This window comes from Chanodichthys erythropterus, chromosome 2 (genome assembly GCF_024489055.1).
Source record: "Chanodichthys erythropterus isolate Z2021 chromosome 2, ASM2448905v1, whole genome shotgun sequence".
Classification (NCBI taxonomy): Eukaryota; Metazoa; Chordata; class Actinopteri; order Cypriniformes; family Xenocyprididae; genus Chanodichthys; species Chanodichthys erythropterus.
In genome coordinates this window covers 8607501-8623400 of record NC_090222.1, presented here as the reverse complement: position 1 = coordinate 8623400, position 15900 = coordinate 8607501, and the positions used below count along the sequence as shown (strand labels likewise).

Here is a 15900-nt window from a genome sequence, read left to right as displayed (position 1 = left end):
TGGAAAAATAAATCTCATTATTTGAGAAAATCTGTCATACTAAATTCATATAATAATGGTGGGCTGAATTTCATTGATCTTGATTCCCTCAACAATACATTTAAAATTAATTGGCTGAATCAGTATCTAGTCAAACCACTGAAGGGGTCGATTCTGGAATATATCTTTTAAGTTATTAATTAACATTTATATATCTGTTAAAATATTTGAATGACTTCTTCAATGTATGTTAAAGCATCTATTTTCCTCTGTACCTCTCACTGAGAGAAAAGAACATGTTATCAGTATGTTTTGGGAAAGTTTCCTGCTCAGAGCAGATCTCAGATCAACTTCAGCCTTGAAGAAGCTGTGAATCGTGTATGTGCGATAAATGTTTTGTGCAGGTCCCTTTGTACTGGACAACTGGCATTCTGCTTGAGACCAGCAGACACCATATCATGACCCCAAAAGGACATCCGGTACCTAAATCCAGGGCCCCCCTCGTCATCACCGTGACAAAGGGAGATATTCTTCTTACTATCTGTCCACGTGTGGAAAATTTCTAATCTTGTCTATTTTTCTTAGCCAAACAGAATCTTTCAACCTGAAGTAATGACGTAGTTAGTTGATTCTGTTAGAGTATAATTGTTGTGAAAATGTGAATGTACGCAGAGCAGCCTATGAACTCCTTGTGAGACTTGAAGCTGGCTTCTGCTGATGAAACTGCAAACTATTCTTCATTAAATTTTTCTTCAATTTATTATTTTTTTAAACTTTGACTCCGGGTCTTTATTCAACATATCTAGTTTCAAGGTTCCTAAACTGTTTATGCCCAACACCATCTTCTATTTGGAATGTTTTTCACAACTTGGTGGCATTCTCTTAATGTGTAATTATGATATATCTAAACTCCCTATTAAACTTTCCAACTTTCATAGACAGGTTCTCTTAACTTGGGCTCTAATTTATAAGGATAACTTTTCACCACATAGATGTTTTATTTGGAACAATAAGAACATTTTATTCAAGAATAAGTCTTTGTTTTATGATAATTGGTTTAACAATGGTTTATTTTTGGTGGAGCAGTTGTTTAATGAGCAAGGTCTTTTGTTCAGGTACTCAGAATTTCTTTTTAAATACCAAATACCAATAACCCCAAAATAATTTGCTACAGTTATGGGAGCTATCCCTTCTGGTTTATGTATGCTTTTAATTCCTCAATATCTACTGCATCCTTTCCTAGACCTTGTGATACTCCTATTGGTCAAATTTGTTTCTCTGAGCGGAAAGCTAAAAATGATAAAATAAGATCTTTATTTCTGAAGAATTTGATTTCTGTTCCTCCTATAATCTCCTTTTGGAATAATTTGTTTTTTAACCTTAATTGGAAAAAAATCTGGTCTCTACAGCAAACAAAGTGAAAGAAATGTCCTTTACACTCATACACAGGTTTTACCCTGTAAAGAAGTTTATACAAAGATTTAAAGCTGATCTTGAGATAACATGCTCTTTTTGTTCAAATTATGATGAAACTGTGGTACATTTATTTTGGTCATGTCACTACACTCAGAAGTTTTGGAATGACATTGGTGTGTTTGTCAAGTGTAAGATTTTGCATGGCTTTTCAGTACATAGGCCTATGAGAAATATTATATTTGGGTATTATGACTCAGACCCCATAAATGAAAATATCTGTTTTGTTTTTTCCTAAGCAAATTTCACATTCACAAATGCAAATTCTTCAACTGTAAACCTGTCTTCGCTGTTTTCCTAAAAGAAATGGAAAATTATTTAAATGTAATTTCAGTATCTACTAACAAGAAAGCCATAAGGACTGTTAGGACTTGCTCTGCCTTTGATCTCTTTATGTGATCATGTTTAGTTGATGGCCCTTCTTGTATTTTTTATTTATTTTACTCTATTTTTTTTTCTTATTTAATTGTATATTGTTTTTATTTTTTATTTTTTGTGTGCTTTGTTTCCTTTATATTTCTGTGGTTGTGATGTATGCATATATTCTTCTGTTCTGTATGTTCTGTGCGTTCCATGCAATAAAAAAGAAGAAGAAGAAAAAAAAAGTTCATAGAAAAAAATCTAGAAATTCAGAATAAGTGAATAACATGCCGTCTTGATTCAATAATTGATCCACTCGTATTATACCTGCTAAGAACCATCTTTCAAAAAATAAGGATTTATTTTTAAATGATATATTGTAATTGTTCCAAATCCATTGCAAAGGTTCCGCCAGTAGTGGCCACTTATGCGACGTAAGCAATGACGTACATTCAAGTCAACAAGACTTGAGGGAAGTTAGCGAGGGAAGGTCATAAAAAACGAACTGGAACGCAGCCACGGTTTCAATCGGAACGCCCCTAGTGTTTCGAAAGCGCCCATCACTAGTTTGAGGATTGTCCACTTATACTTGCCGTATTGCGTCGAGGTTAAAGGGGAAATGTTCAAGCATGGCGCTCTGAAAGCAAAACAAGTCGCATATAACCGATCAAAGAGCAGAGCAACTTGCTATTTCCCCTCAAACTCCAACGGATTTCTCAGTGTTTCCTAATACTATTGTATTTTGCGTCTTTCCAGTAAGTACGCGTTCTTGTGCTGTCTATAAAGAGTTTGTTTGAGGCAAACACGTGGGTTTTCCTTAGTGGATATCTGAGGCTTAGCTTAGAGACATCAGTGTATGTGTCATACGACATAACACGACTCAGATACACTTTAAGATATGTTTAAAAGTTATACTGGCAACGTGTCTTTGTTATTTAAAACAAGTAAATCTCACACTTTTACTTTTTACTCCTACAAAGAAAGATATAACGTTACCAGTCAAAGGACCCTACAAACACTGGTTAAAACCAAGTAACGTCGGAATCAAGCACGCAGGTTACTTATATTTTAAGGAGTTCTTGCATACGCATTTACACTGCAATTAGCCTACAGTTGCATAAATAATGTTTTGTGATTAATGTTTTTAATGAGAAATTTTGAATATAGAATTATGAAATGATAGAAAAAACAGAATGATACTTTTTAATATAAAACTAAAACCGCCAGTAGCTGGCGGCAAGTCACTGTCTTAATGAGTGAGTCATCCAACCTTTCATTGGAGAACATAATAATTTTAAATCTCATATCTTTTCCCAAGATAACAGCTCTGAGTCCACCTATAATGCCTGATGAGTTTAGAGAACACCTGACAAGATATCGGAGACCATTCCTTCATACAGAATCTTATACAGATTAAAGATCCAGCAGTATATTTCATTGTTCACATGGGGTACTTTTTTCATTGTACACATGGGGTACTCACATGGGGTGTTTGCTTCATCTGACCATAGAACATTTGAAAAGTAACTGACACTACTGGAAATTCAAACGGGATGGGTTATATAGTCAGATGAAGCAAGAAAATTTGCTTTTTTTTGCTTTATTAGGGTTTGGTGCGCACCGGGGGAAAAAGTACCCCATGTGTACAATGAAATATATAGCTGTATCTTTAATGTTGTGGGCATATTTTTCTGCTGGAGATCCAGGACATCTTGTTCAGATACATTGCATCATGGATTCTATCAAATACCAGCAGATAAAAAATCTAAACCCGACACTCCCTGTTAGGAGTCATATGTTGGCTGTGGTTGGATCTTCCATCAGGACCATGATCCAAAACAAACATCAAAACCAACACAAAAATGGGTCACTGAACACAAAACCAAGCTTCTGCCATGGCCGTCCCAGTCCCCTCACCTGAACCCTAAAGAAAACGAATGGAGTGAACTGAAGAGAAGAAGCACCAACATGGAGCTGGCAATCTGAAAGATCTGGAGAGATTCTGTATGAAGGAATGGTCTCTGATATCTTGTCAGGTGTTCTCCAAACTCAACAGGCATTATAGGTGAAGACTCAGAGCTGTTATCTTGGATCCACTGCTCTATGATACAAACAGTTTGTGCAGGATTGAGAAGCACCATATTATGTTGTGAGGATCATTAATAAAGTATTACTCTGCTGTGTTTCATCTGGTGCATCTGTTTTCATTAGATCATGCCGTCTGCTTGTGACTCTCTTGTTGATGATATTGAGGATATGGTGACTTCCTATGACCCCACTCCCCATGAGCGGCAGTTTGCAAGGAGAAACATTGTGCCTCATGTACGCAAGCACAAGCAACAGCCTGCAGGAGAAGAGCTTCAGACAGACAGGTTAGAAACACTGTCACATGCAGTTATGTTACACTGTGCTCCACTCAAACTAACCCAGTATGAAAGGTATTGTCAGGATTTCACAGACCTATTGGTGCCCACAGGTGCTGTTGTGAAGTTTTGTTGCACTACTTAATTGCTGAGTTTCCATCTATTTATTTTTAGGCAAATGTTGTCTGTATGGAAGCATTCAGCTGCTCCATGACAGACAATAACGGTAGATTCCCTGAAGATAATGTGCAAAATGTAGTTTATGGGAATGTGCACTTTAATGTGCACAGTCTGAGGCTGATTTGGGGCCTGGAGAAGTTTTGACATGCCCTGACATTTGTGCTTTTTTCAGTTGTTCATAAACATATTAATGACACAAGTGTCATTACACTGTATTCAGCACAAACTAGGCTACCATAATATGTGAGAAACATGTACGTACATGTTTTTGTTTTTTCAATAACCATGCATAAACATTAAGTCACTGAAATAAGGCTGGGTATTGGAGGTTGTAAACTATAGTTTTTGCTTCAGAATTATGTAAAAATTATGCTGCCTACTCCTTCATATAAAACAATATATTGATTTAGTTTTTGTAAGACACTTTTTGTCAAGAAACACAGTATGCGTGAATCATCATGAATAATGGGTCATTTACACCTTAGAAGACAAACGAATCACATAATAATGACCTGAAATGATTTGCATATTAATGAGGTCTTTCAGTCAGGTAGGCTGTGTAATCCCTCTGTAATCATGTCTCAGCTCAATTTAAAATAATGGTATTCTATTATATGCTTTAAAATATAATGAATTTCTGTGATGCAAAGTGTCTGAACAATTGTTACCTCTATGGCATTTCATATAGGCTTTTAGCTTAAAAGCATGCACATTTGGAGTAATATTGATGGATTCTTATGTTTGTCAATTTTCTATACAGAGGAGTAATATTTATTCAATATTTACTGTTACCACTATGAGTGCTGGATACTGTTTTCAATTCATACTTGGCGCTATGTACACCTTCAGGCCACGAATTCATATAAAGAAGAAAAGGAACCAGGAACTAATGGCATGTCTTCTAGAGATCGCTAAGCATGGCTTTAACATCCAGATAAACACTTTTCAGGACAATAAATACATAATTGAGACAATGCATACAAGTGTTGCCTCTGAATTTGCCTCTGAATAGCGCTCCCTCCGTGGGCTTGGCCGCATTAGCGGATAATGAGCTGAATCACAGACTTCTGACATGGCTCTCTTTTCATACAGATTACATAAACACAGAATGTTTGTTTTCGATTTGACTTGCACGATTTAAAACCTGACATTTCAACGTTTCTTTAGACATAAGTGTCATTTTTTTTGTCATTAGTATTCATAAGTTACAGTTTTCTGAGAACTATCAGATTGGACTTCGTTCAGAGGGAGACGAGAGATCACGCTTCGTGTTAGTTTTCTTTATTTTACAAAAAGCACTACATTGTGTTTTTACTCTGAGTGTACACAAATAAAAGAAGATATTCTATAGTTTCAATTGATATATTACTTGTGTCTCTATGACAAGAAATTACAGAGTATTTTAAGTCTGTTTTGCTGCAATGTGGAAAAAAATCCTTGGCCCTATTTCGGTTTGAGCTCTCTTACCCAGAACATAACCTGTGTAGGGTCTGGATAGATCCGGCGTAGTCAATCAACTTTGGAATTTTCAGAATGCTTTTAGCCTCCTGAACTCTGCAACTAAGTCACGAATCGGCTCCGGACGGTCTCAGAGTGATTGTGCCTTTGACACTTCCGTGGACCCTTTGAGGTAAAACGGAGAACCCCATTTCCTAGCACTTGGGACATCAAAGGGCCCCTCATGTGGACTAAGTGCCAGATCACATTCCAACACACACACCACAGACACACAAAGACACACAAACATGCATTGAAGACTGTATGTGTAAAATATAATTATGCCTAAATGTGACCGCCGTTGTATGCAAAAATGCATATAGTTATCCCCACTGTATAAGCTTAGCTAGGATTGTAGTTGGTGTCATTTCTAATGATAAATTTGTCTGTAAACCATAACTTCTTTTACATGCTTTTCTTATGTCAAGTTTGGATTCGTTTTAAAGCTCTTTCCATGTCTCATTCACCTATGTATGTCACGTAACCACAAAATGCACTGTTCTATGTGTAATGGTACTTTGAAGAAAATACACTCCTATCTGATACCTCCATAAATTATGCAAATCAAGCCACAAGACAAAGGAAAAGGTTTGCCCGCCAACTTTGCACCTATGTCATTGGCTATTCCAACCAAGGAGGTGTGTTAGCGTGGTTTTCCATAAAAGCAACAACACACAACTTTTCCTTTGTCTCTCGTTTTGCCTCTGAATCATCCATCCCCCTCTCTCGTGCACGTCTCTCCTGGACGGCTCAGGCGAGCGCTCCCATCACGTGCTATTCGGCATCGGGAGGACCATCTTCTTGGCACAAGCTTTGCTTTTGTCAAGACTTTCGTCATCCGCCATCACCTCGGAGATGGACTCTCTCTCTTCTTTCTTTTCCGGTTATTTTACTCGTCAGTTAAACTTCCTTAAGATTTGCATGAGTTTTCCTTGCTGGCGCTTGAAGGTTAACTGTTGTAATTTGCCATTCTTTGATCATCTCTCTCTTCCTGCCTTTACTTTTGCTTTGTATATATCTGTTATCTACTTGTGTATATTTAGCCGTATAACCTTTTGTATTATTAATTGTACATATTAAATACATTATATCCATGCTTTTTGTTCTTTTGCTCATTCAACAAAAACCAGGTCACTTTAACGTTTCAATTCTAGCACAATCGCTTTACGTTTGATGCTATCATAGGAATTTTTCCTCGTAGCCAGAGGATAACATTTCCTTTATAATAGTCTATGGAAAGTTTAAGTTTGCTGGACAAACTGGGGTATAGTTTCTCTAAAACAACTATTAAACTACAACTGACCATATATGTAATTATGATTCCTTGTAATTGAGTCACATATATGTACCTAATTCCCTCTTGGGTCGACATATGTATCATAATTAATCATAAAGCTTTATGATTTATTATAGTCATATTTCACCCATACATTGATTAAACCTGTACAAATTCGCTACACCTTCCCTGGAGCAGGTTAGCCATGGAGTGTAAGCTACTATGGTGATGAACACCACTAAAAGCCAAGTCACTTTCATAGTACCTAAAACCCAGGATTGGCAAAAACTAATCTGAAATTTACCTGGCTAGCCAGCTAATCTGGCTTCATGGTACAGGCCCCAGGATGCAAAAGTGACAAATCCAATAAAATCACTGAGAACATAACACATTGATCACTTTGTCCATGTGAAAGTATATCAACAAACCTGACCTTAAAGAGCCCCTACATTTTTCACCAAAAATTAAGGTGTTTTGAGGCCAGATCTTGGCAAAGATGGGTGGGCTGTGTTTTTGTCGAAGTTTTGAAGAAGGGCTGAAGAGTGCCCCAAACAATCATAACACCAGAAAATTGTCTTTTATTTTCTAAAAGCAACAAGGCGTTATACAAGAGGCAGCTTTAGGCTTTAGCGAAGAAGCACTGACAATCTAGCTGATAATCACGTGCGATAACGGGCAGGCATATTTGTGTGCTATCAAGTTGCGACTGCGAATTATGGGGGGTTTTAAATGTATCTTCATGAATATGTATCTTCATTTACTTGTAAATATGAGGATTATTTTCTATAGCTCTGATTGATTTTAAAGTATAATTTTTGCCTCCCCCTGAAATGAGTCATATTATGACATGACCTGTGCAGTTGAGTTAAATACGCAAGAACATGTTACCCCTGTTGGAGTCTGTTGGTGTATGTTGGAGCTTGTTTCTACAGATTGAACATGCTGAATCACAATTAGAATGTCTGAGAAGTGAAGTGCTGTATTCTGGTTATTCGCCATTGGTCTGCGTCTATCGATGCATTGTGAATTGGCCTTTAAGAGTTCACGTGTGAACAGCACATTTGTGTATTTACGGGAAAAGTCGTTCTGGTAATTTTACTTTAATTTACAATAATTGCTGTGTGAAAGGGGTTATTGGAGTATAAATGCCCAGTTTATCTATCAGTCAGATGTGTTAAAGTTGCATTTGTTGCTATAGCATCAGTAGGCTCCTGTGAGGTGTGCTTTCAGATTTGCCATTTGGTGGTGAAAAATAAGAAACTGTAGCATTTTATTTAAAGTGATAAGATATCCATCTGTCTACATGAAGAGCTGCAGACATCACACCAAAGTCAAAAAATAAAGGGAAAAAAATCCTACCCAGGATATCTGCCAGCCCATCCTTCTATAGCAGTCAAGAACTGGCCTTGAGGAGGAACATTTTTGATTGGTACCATTTTCATTACGTTTTTTATAACCTTTTTTATAGGCTGAATGAGCCTGAAAGAACAAAGTTATAACAGAAACAAACAGAAAATTAAACATGCACCAGTCAAACGGCCATAACTGGTTTTTAGTTTTATTTCAGCCAATCTTTATTCTGGAGTTGCACACAGACTGCATTATAACAATTTCCCAGAATGTCTTGTATGGAAATATTGCAAAGTCTTTAAACAGGGTGTTAATACAGGCCAGAGACGGGACACGCTGAAGATGAAAAGGAAAATACGGATGCGCCAGCAGAGCAAATACTGTACCAAGCACAGCAAGCTCACTGTTCGCAATATAAATAATGAATTGGCGGTGGGGGTTTATATGAATGTATCTCTAAAGGGAACTGACTGTCTTCAGAAAAGTTTTAATGGCATTTTCTTTTCCTCTTACCGCCATGTAAAGTAGTGTTTATAAGCGCAGTGCTGATTTAAGTACAGCGTTACAAAACAATGCTGATGTTCCATAATCACACCTACTGTCAGAGAGTGAATATGCAATTTTCATTCAGTCCATCTGCTGTTTTTGTTTTGTGCAGGTGTCTTATGTAGCATAATTTCACAAATCTGAAGTTGGGCCATTCTGTTTTTGCTTTAAATGTTGAACATTTACAATTTAATTTAAATAAACAACAACTGCACATACTACATGTGTGTAGCATCTTTATTTGGATGATTCAATTCAGTGGTTGCCTCTACTTTCAAATGGCTACAAATATTTTTTTTGTTTAAAGGGTTAATTTCACCCAAAAATGAAATTTCTGTTGTTAAGTACTTACCCTCATGTCGTTCCAAACCCATAAGACCTTCATTCATCTTCGTAACATAAATTAAGATCATCCCTCTTAAGAAAGAAATGCAATTATCATATTCAAGGTCCAGAAAAGTTGTAAAGACATAGTGTAGTAATTAATGACAGAATTGTAATTTTTGGGTCAACTAACCCTTTAAGGCCAGTTTGCTTGTTATAGAGCCAATAAATGACAAATGGCCAATCAGCTGAATCGGCCAATTAGCTTGTGTTTTTTTTTTAAAAAAAAATCATGATTGGTGCATTACTACATAAAATAAAAATCTCGATGAAACATCATTGTGATAATTACAGTTACACTGATTAAATATTGCCATCTAGTGGATAAAGTTTGCAAATAAATGTTTGACAGTGTGGGGCATGACAGATCTGTAACAATGTAATCATTACCAAACGATCTTGAAGATGGCTGCTCTACAGTGTAGATTCAGATTTTCCTAAGTGGTTTTGAGGTATCTCTCTCTGTACATTTTTTTTTTTTTTTTTTTTTTTTTTTTTTTGGATCCATGTGTATCAGAAAATAACATCCAACCCTGGACAGAAAGCATTAATTGATGATAAACTTTTAATCTTCTGCCTTATTTACAGCGTGATTCCTGGTACACAGAAGATCTGGGTAAGGACGTGGGGCTGCTCTCACAACAGCTCTGATGGTGAATACATGGCGGGGCAGTTGGCTGCCAGCGGCTATAAGATAACAGGTATTGTGTGTAAACAGACCAGGCTATCTGCAGTCGAGGTCAAATTTTATTTTTATAGCACCTTAAAAACAAGATGAATGCTGACCAAAGTGCTGCACAACATAGGATGGAGCATCATCCTGCAAAAAAAGAGAATAACATAAAATAATATCAACCAGTTATGTATAAATCTAAATGAAAATAGGTAAAATAATAAAATAAATGTAGATAAAAATAAATATAAATATAGCTGCAAGCAGCAATTTACAGGGCCAAGCACAAAAAACGCACAATAAGCCAGCCAACATGGCTGTGAGCATCAGACCAACTGCAACAGTGAGCAATTAAAGACCTGGTTCATCACTTTCGACCAATAGGTGGCGCTGTGACCAAATTAACGTGGTATGGTCAGAGTGAGGTGACAATGACACTTGCAAAGTTTGGTGTCAATATGTCAAAGCATTGCAGAGATACAGCTTCAAGAGTCATTTTTGCATCATGCCTCAAATTCGTTGCTCCATTGTACGAAAACGGTTTGACGTATTGACTTGAAATCCATAACTTTTTGTCAGCATGGTCTGAAGATGATACAGTTCAATTTTGGAGCAACGGTCTAGGAAGAGTTCGAAAAAGTAGGTTTTTACGTAAAAGAATATGCCGGACAGGAAGTTCAGCCGACTATGGCACATTTGATATCTATGTTCTCAGCATGACCCAAGGAATCTACTGAGACCAGATTCATTACAATCGGTTAATATAGTCAAAAGTTATTAGCATTTTTGTAAATTTTGTTATAACGTTTGACCATAAGGTGGCGCTGTGCCAAAACTTTTTGAGTATTGTCAGGGCATGGTGCCAAAGACGCATACCGAGTAAGGATACGCTTAAGCCGAGTTCAGACTGCACGATTTTCAAAGCAGTCGGGTCACGGTTTTTTTCACACTACATGACTATCTTGGCCAGCTTTCAGTCGCTGCTGTGTTCAAACTGCACGATGGATCGGCGACAGAAGGTTTCACACTGCATGACTTTACAATAGGAAGAATCGCCGACAACTCTGTCTGGCACGCAAACTACGTTTCACAACCAAACAAACGCGAGATACGACAAGGAAACAACGCGATATCACGCCTGCAGGACCGGAGTTATTATTATTATTAAAAACAGTAGCCCGCAAGAAGCTTGCAATATGAATTGCCTGTGCGCTGATTTGCAGTGAATATAAGAAAAGGAAAACAAAAATATGGAGGAGGAAATGGTTGGGGAGACTGTGGATTGTGTGTTCTGCAACGAGAGTTGGAGGTAAATGCATAACTTTTCAATGTGCTGCTGTTGATGGTCAAGCAAAGGTTTGTGCTTTGTTTCCGTTTGATAGAATTGTAATGTTTATCTGAAACGAAGCCACGCTGATGTTGTGGTCTATAACTCCTCCCCGAACTCCGCTGCTCTGTATCTTGCTCTCTCATTGGCTGTCGGTCATCGCCGATGTTGTTTTCAGTCTGAACACTTCACACTGCAGGATTTTGAATCGCCTACAGGTCCAGATATTTAGCATGCCAAATATCTCACGGGCGTCGGCGACTCGTCTGCGACTCTCTCAGATCGCGTCTTTGCTCATTCACACTGCGTGATTGTCACTCGCATGAATGAGCACCGATTTGCCTGTGATTTCGGGCATTTGTCTGCGATTTCTCAACCTGTTGGCGAGCCAAAATCGGGGCTAAAATCGTGCAGTCTGAACTCGGCATTATGCTTTCGTAAATTGCAGCATTTTAGCACAAAACTCAAAATGGCCGACAGCCAAAATGGCTGATATGGAAAAATTGGATATCCTTTGACTCCGCATTATGCCCCGAATCCAACGAGATCAAACTTATAATTTTTGGACAAACCCATCAGAAGTTATAAGCAAAAAAAGCCATTTTCTTTATATCTCCACACCAGTAGGTGGCGCAGTGCCGAAACGCTGCATGTTGTCTCAGGTCATACTTGTGATGACATGTACCAAGTTTGGTCTGAATACGATAAAACGTTGCGGAGATACAGCCTTGCATCTATTTTTGCAAGCACTATGTACAATTCGTTTGCGTGTTTTTCGAAAACGGTTTGAGGAATTGACTTGAATTCCATAACTTTTTGTCGGCATGGTCTGAGGATGATCTGGTTCAATTTTTGTGAAAATCGGAGTAACGGCCTAGGAGTTGTTCGAAAAAGTAGGTTTTTCAGAAAATTCTAAATGGCGGAATTTTTTTATGACGGAAAATGACATCATAGGGTACAATTGATTGACCCAAGGAATCAGAGGAAAAAATAATTTTGTTTCTAGCCCTTACATTTCAAAAGTTATTAACATAAATAACTGTGTGCAAAAATTCACAACTTTTTACCATACGGTTCTATGGGCTGCCATAGACTCCCAGAGTGGAAGAAGAAGAATAATTAAAAAGAAATCTAACAATAACAATAGGTGCCTCCGCACCTAATTATTATAAATATAAGTTTATTATAAATAAAGGTGTAATAAACACAATACAAAGCACCAGTGGGCAGTGAAGTAGAAAAAGAAAATGAGAACGGGTTAAATTCCGGAACATAAGGTTGCACCCAAAATGAAGCCCTGTGGCACCCCACAGTTCATGAAAAATTAGGATGATGAAAATGATGCTGACCTCAAGATTTAATCCATTTAGTAGGATGCGGCGATCCATAGTGTTGAAGGCTGTACTTAACTCCATCAATAAAAGGATGGTACAGTTACCAGTGTCAACAGATAATATGAGAGCATTTACCACTCTTAAAAGGCAGGGCTCCAGACAAAAAAAAATAAAGTAGTCATTGGCTCCTATAGGGGGAAAAAACAGGCGCCAAATAATTTTTTTTAAGAGCCAAACAACAAGGAACTTATTTTTTTTTTATAATAATAGCCTATATATATTATTAAGATGTCCAAACGCAATTTGTTGAAACTTTGTATAATTCAGTCCTCGTATAGTTTTTTTTTCCTCATTAAAACCAAAGGTGTTCATCAGTGATTGTTTATCAAAAGCAAAGACATGTTTGTGTGCATTTTGTTGTGTGCTTTTAGCAGAAAGAAGCATTCGATTGTCTGTGTGAGGACTGCGCATTATGCACGAGCGCCAAGAGAACTGATAACGGCAACGAGCAAAAACAACGAATTCCAGCGAGAGATCTCTTATTTAATACAGACCAACGAATTTCTTATCGAATTGAGATGTTTGTTTCTTTTAGGTATGTCCGTGCGTGCCGTGAGATCGAGACGTGTCCCACCCGCAAATTATGCTATACAATAACTAGCCTAGCCTACTTTGAGGAAACTATTAAAATATTCCACAAAATTAATAGTCTTGTTTTATTTGTTATATGTCATTATGTTGTTGTATTAGAAACACCCTCGCAACGTTAACATTTGCAACATGAGTCAGGAGAAATTGTGCATCTCTTTACATACAGATTATTGCAGAATATTTGTTTTAATTCACAAATGTGAATTGTTTTATTTAAAAGTAGACATTTCAAGCTTTTAGACGTATGTTTCATGTTTGTGTGATAATTATTCGCTGAGTTTCAGTTTCACTTTTTAGACGTTTTAGAACGATTCAAAGACAGATGAATGCGCATTCCTATTTTACAAAAGCAGAAGGTTTTTTTATTGTGAGCATACACAAATAAAAATAGACCATTTGTAGTTTGTGGTGATGTCTTGCACTAATCTGTATCGCCAAAAATGACGGAGTAGGCCTATTTTAAGTTGTTTCAGCTGTCATGAGGAAAAATACATCAGAACGCGCCGGCGTGTTCGTCGGCCAGAGGGACAAAGAAAACATAGCCTAGCTATTTAGTTTCATATTTATGTTTAAATATTAGACTATAGCCTAATATTAGTTTTTAAATTTCATTTATGGTGATTATGAAAAGTGAACAGCATGACTAAGGCTAATAAGATGCGCAATATGTCGGGAGACATGCAGTGGGTCAGACGTGATTTTGGCCATTTCAATATATTTTGTAGTAAGCCTTTCTTTAAAGTGAATTTCGTTTGTATAAATTGTATCTTAATTTTAATCAATGTTTTAACAACCAGTTGCCTGGATTTAATAAATAGGAAGAAAACCCAGAACGTCGGGTATGAACATCATAATTGATAAGATATTGTTGGCCTAACAATTTATTTTAGTTGAAAATTATCTTTAGACATCACAAGTACTGGAATCTAGCTGGAACCTTAAAATGATCATTAATACTCTTGTTATACTATTTAAGGTACTGAAGACTTTTTATGCCTTTATCTGATGAGCATGAGTGGAATAATGAAAGTGATCATGATTGATATTCAAAATGCGCTGCATTGTGTGTGTATCTGCAGTCTGCAGAGCCGATTTCCCCTTTTGAATGACGAATTTATATGAAGAAATAGGTAGTTGTCTCCTTTATGCAGGAGCAGAATGGTGTGTTTAAATAGTTTTTTGACGCAAGGCAACAATATAGTCCGCTTTCATCAGCGATAGTTCTTTGGCGTCTGTTTGGTGTGTGATATTTTCTCCTACCTGTTTATAATTTGGCGCTCTAACCCAATGAAACTTTCACACCCTTGCAGCGTCTCATTTAATTATGTCAACACAACAAATGAAGTGACAGGCTCTTGGTCACAGAACACGCAAATAAACTGCAAATTTTACAGTCATAATGTGTGAATTTGCATGGTCGCCAATGGCAACCTCAGCAAAAATATCACTCGCAAATTAATATTTTACCGCGACTGTTTTAGGCGCAGTCTGCAGCCCGGAAAGGGCAGATTCTGTACTGTGCTTGGCACTAAAACCAGACTGAAAAGGATCCAGAATACTGTTAGAATCTAAGGCGATAGCTTGTTTAATACAGCCTTCTGTATTACTTTCCTGTAACACTTTCAACATAAATGTTAATTTTGAGATGTGTGTGTAATTATTGAGATCAGAAGGATCGAGGTTTGTTTTTTTTTTTTAAGCAAAGGCTGGACTACTGCATGTTTAAAGGTGCCCTAGAACTTTTTTAAAAAAAGATGTAATATAAGTTTAAGGTGTCCCCTGAATGTGTCTGTGAAGTTTCAGCTCAAAATACCCCATAGATTTTAGTCATAATTAGAAATGAGCCGATTCAGGGAGTATGGCCCTTTAAATCTCGTGCTCCACGCCCCAAGAGCTCACGCTTGCCTTAAACAACATAAGAAAAGTTCAAACAGTTAATATAACCCTTTAAATGGATCTTTACAAAGTGTTCGTCATGCAACATGTCTAATCGCGTAAGTACAATGTTTATTTTGATGTTTACATTGATTCTGAATGAGTTTGAGGCTATGCTCCATGGCTAATGGCTAATGCTACACTGTTGGAGAGATTTATAAAGAATGAAGTTGTGTTTATGTATTATACAGACTGCAAGTGTTTAAAAATGAAAATAGTGACGGCTCTTGTCTCCGTGAATACAGTAAGAAACGATGGTAACTTTAACCACATTTAACAGTACATTAGCAACATGCTAACGAAACATTTAGAAAGACAATTTACAAATATCACTAAAAATATCATGTTATCATGAATCATGTCAGTTATTATTGCTTCATCTGCCATCTTTTGCTATTGTCCTTGCTTGCTTACCTAGTCTGTTGATTCAGCTGTGCACATCCAGATGTTTTGCCCTTATCTAATGCCTTTCATAATGTTGGGAACATGGGCTGACATATGCAAATATAGGGGGTGTACACCCCGACTGTTACGTAACAGTCGGCGTTATGTTGAGATTCGGCTGTTCTTCT

General features: G+C 37.1%; 1 protein-coding gene across 1 annotated transcript in view; it reads left to right on the top strand.

Moving 5' to 3' along the window:
* The first annotated feature begins 2419 nt into the window (after positions 1-2419).
* cdkal1 (CDK5 regulatory subunit associated protein 1-like 1) overlaps positions 2420-15900 on the top strand; it is a 472612-nt gene continuing 459131 nt past the window's right edge. The window contains exons 1-3 of the mRNA XM_067400691.1: positions 2420-2567; positions 4024-4184; positions 9997-10109. Of these exons, the coding sequence (XP_067256792.1) occupies positions 4027-4184; positions 9997-10109 (271 nt within the window). The 5' untranslated portion in view covers positions 2420-2567; positions 4024-4026. The remainder of the gene's footprint in view (positions 2568-4023; positions 4185-9996; positions 10110-15900) is intronic.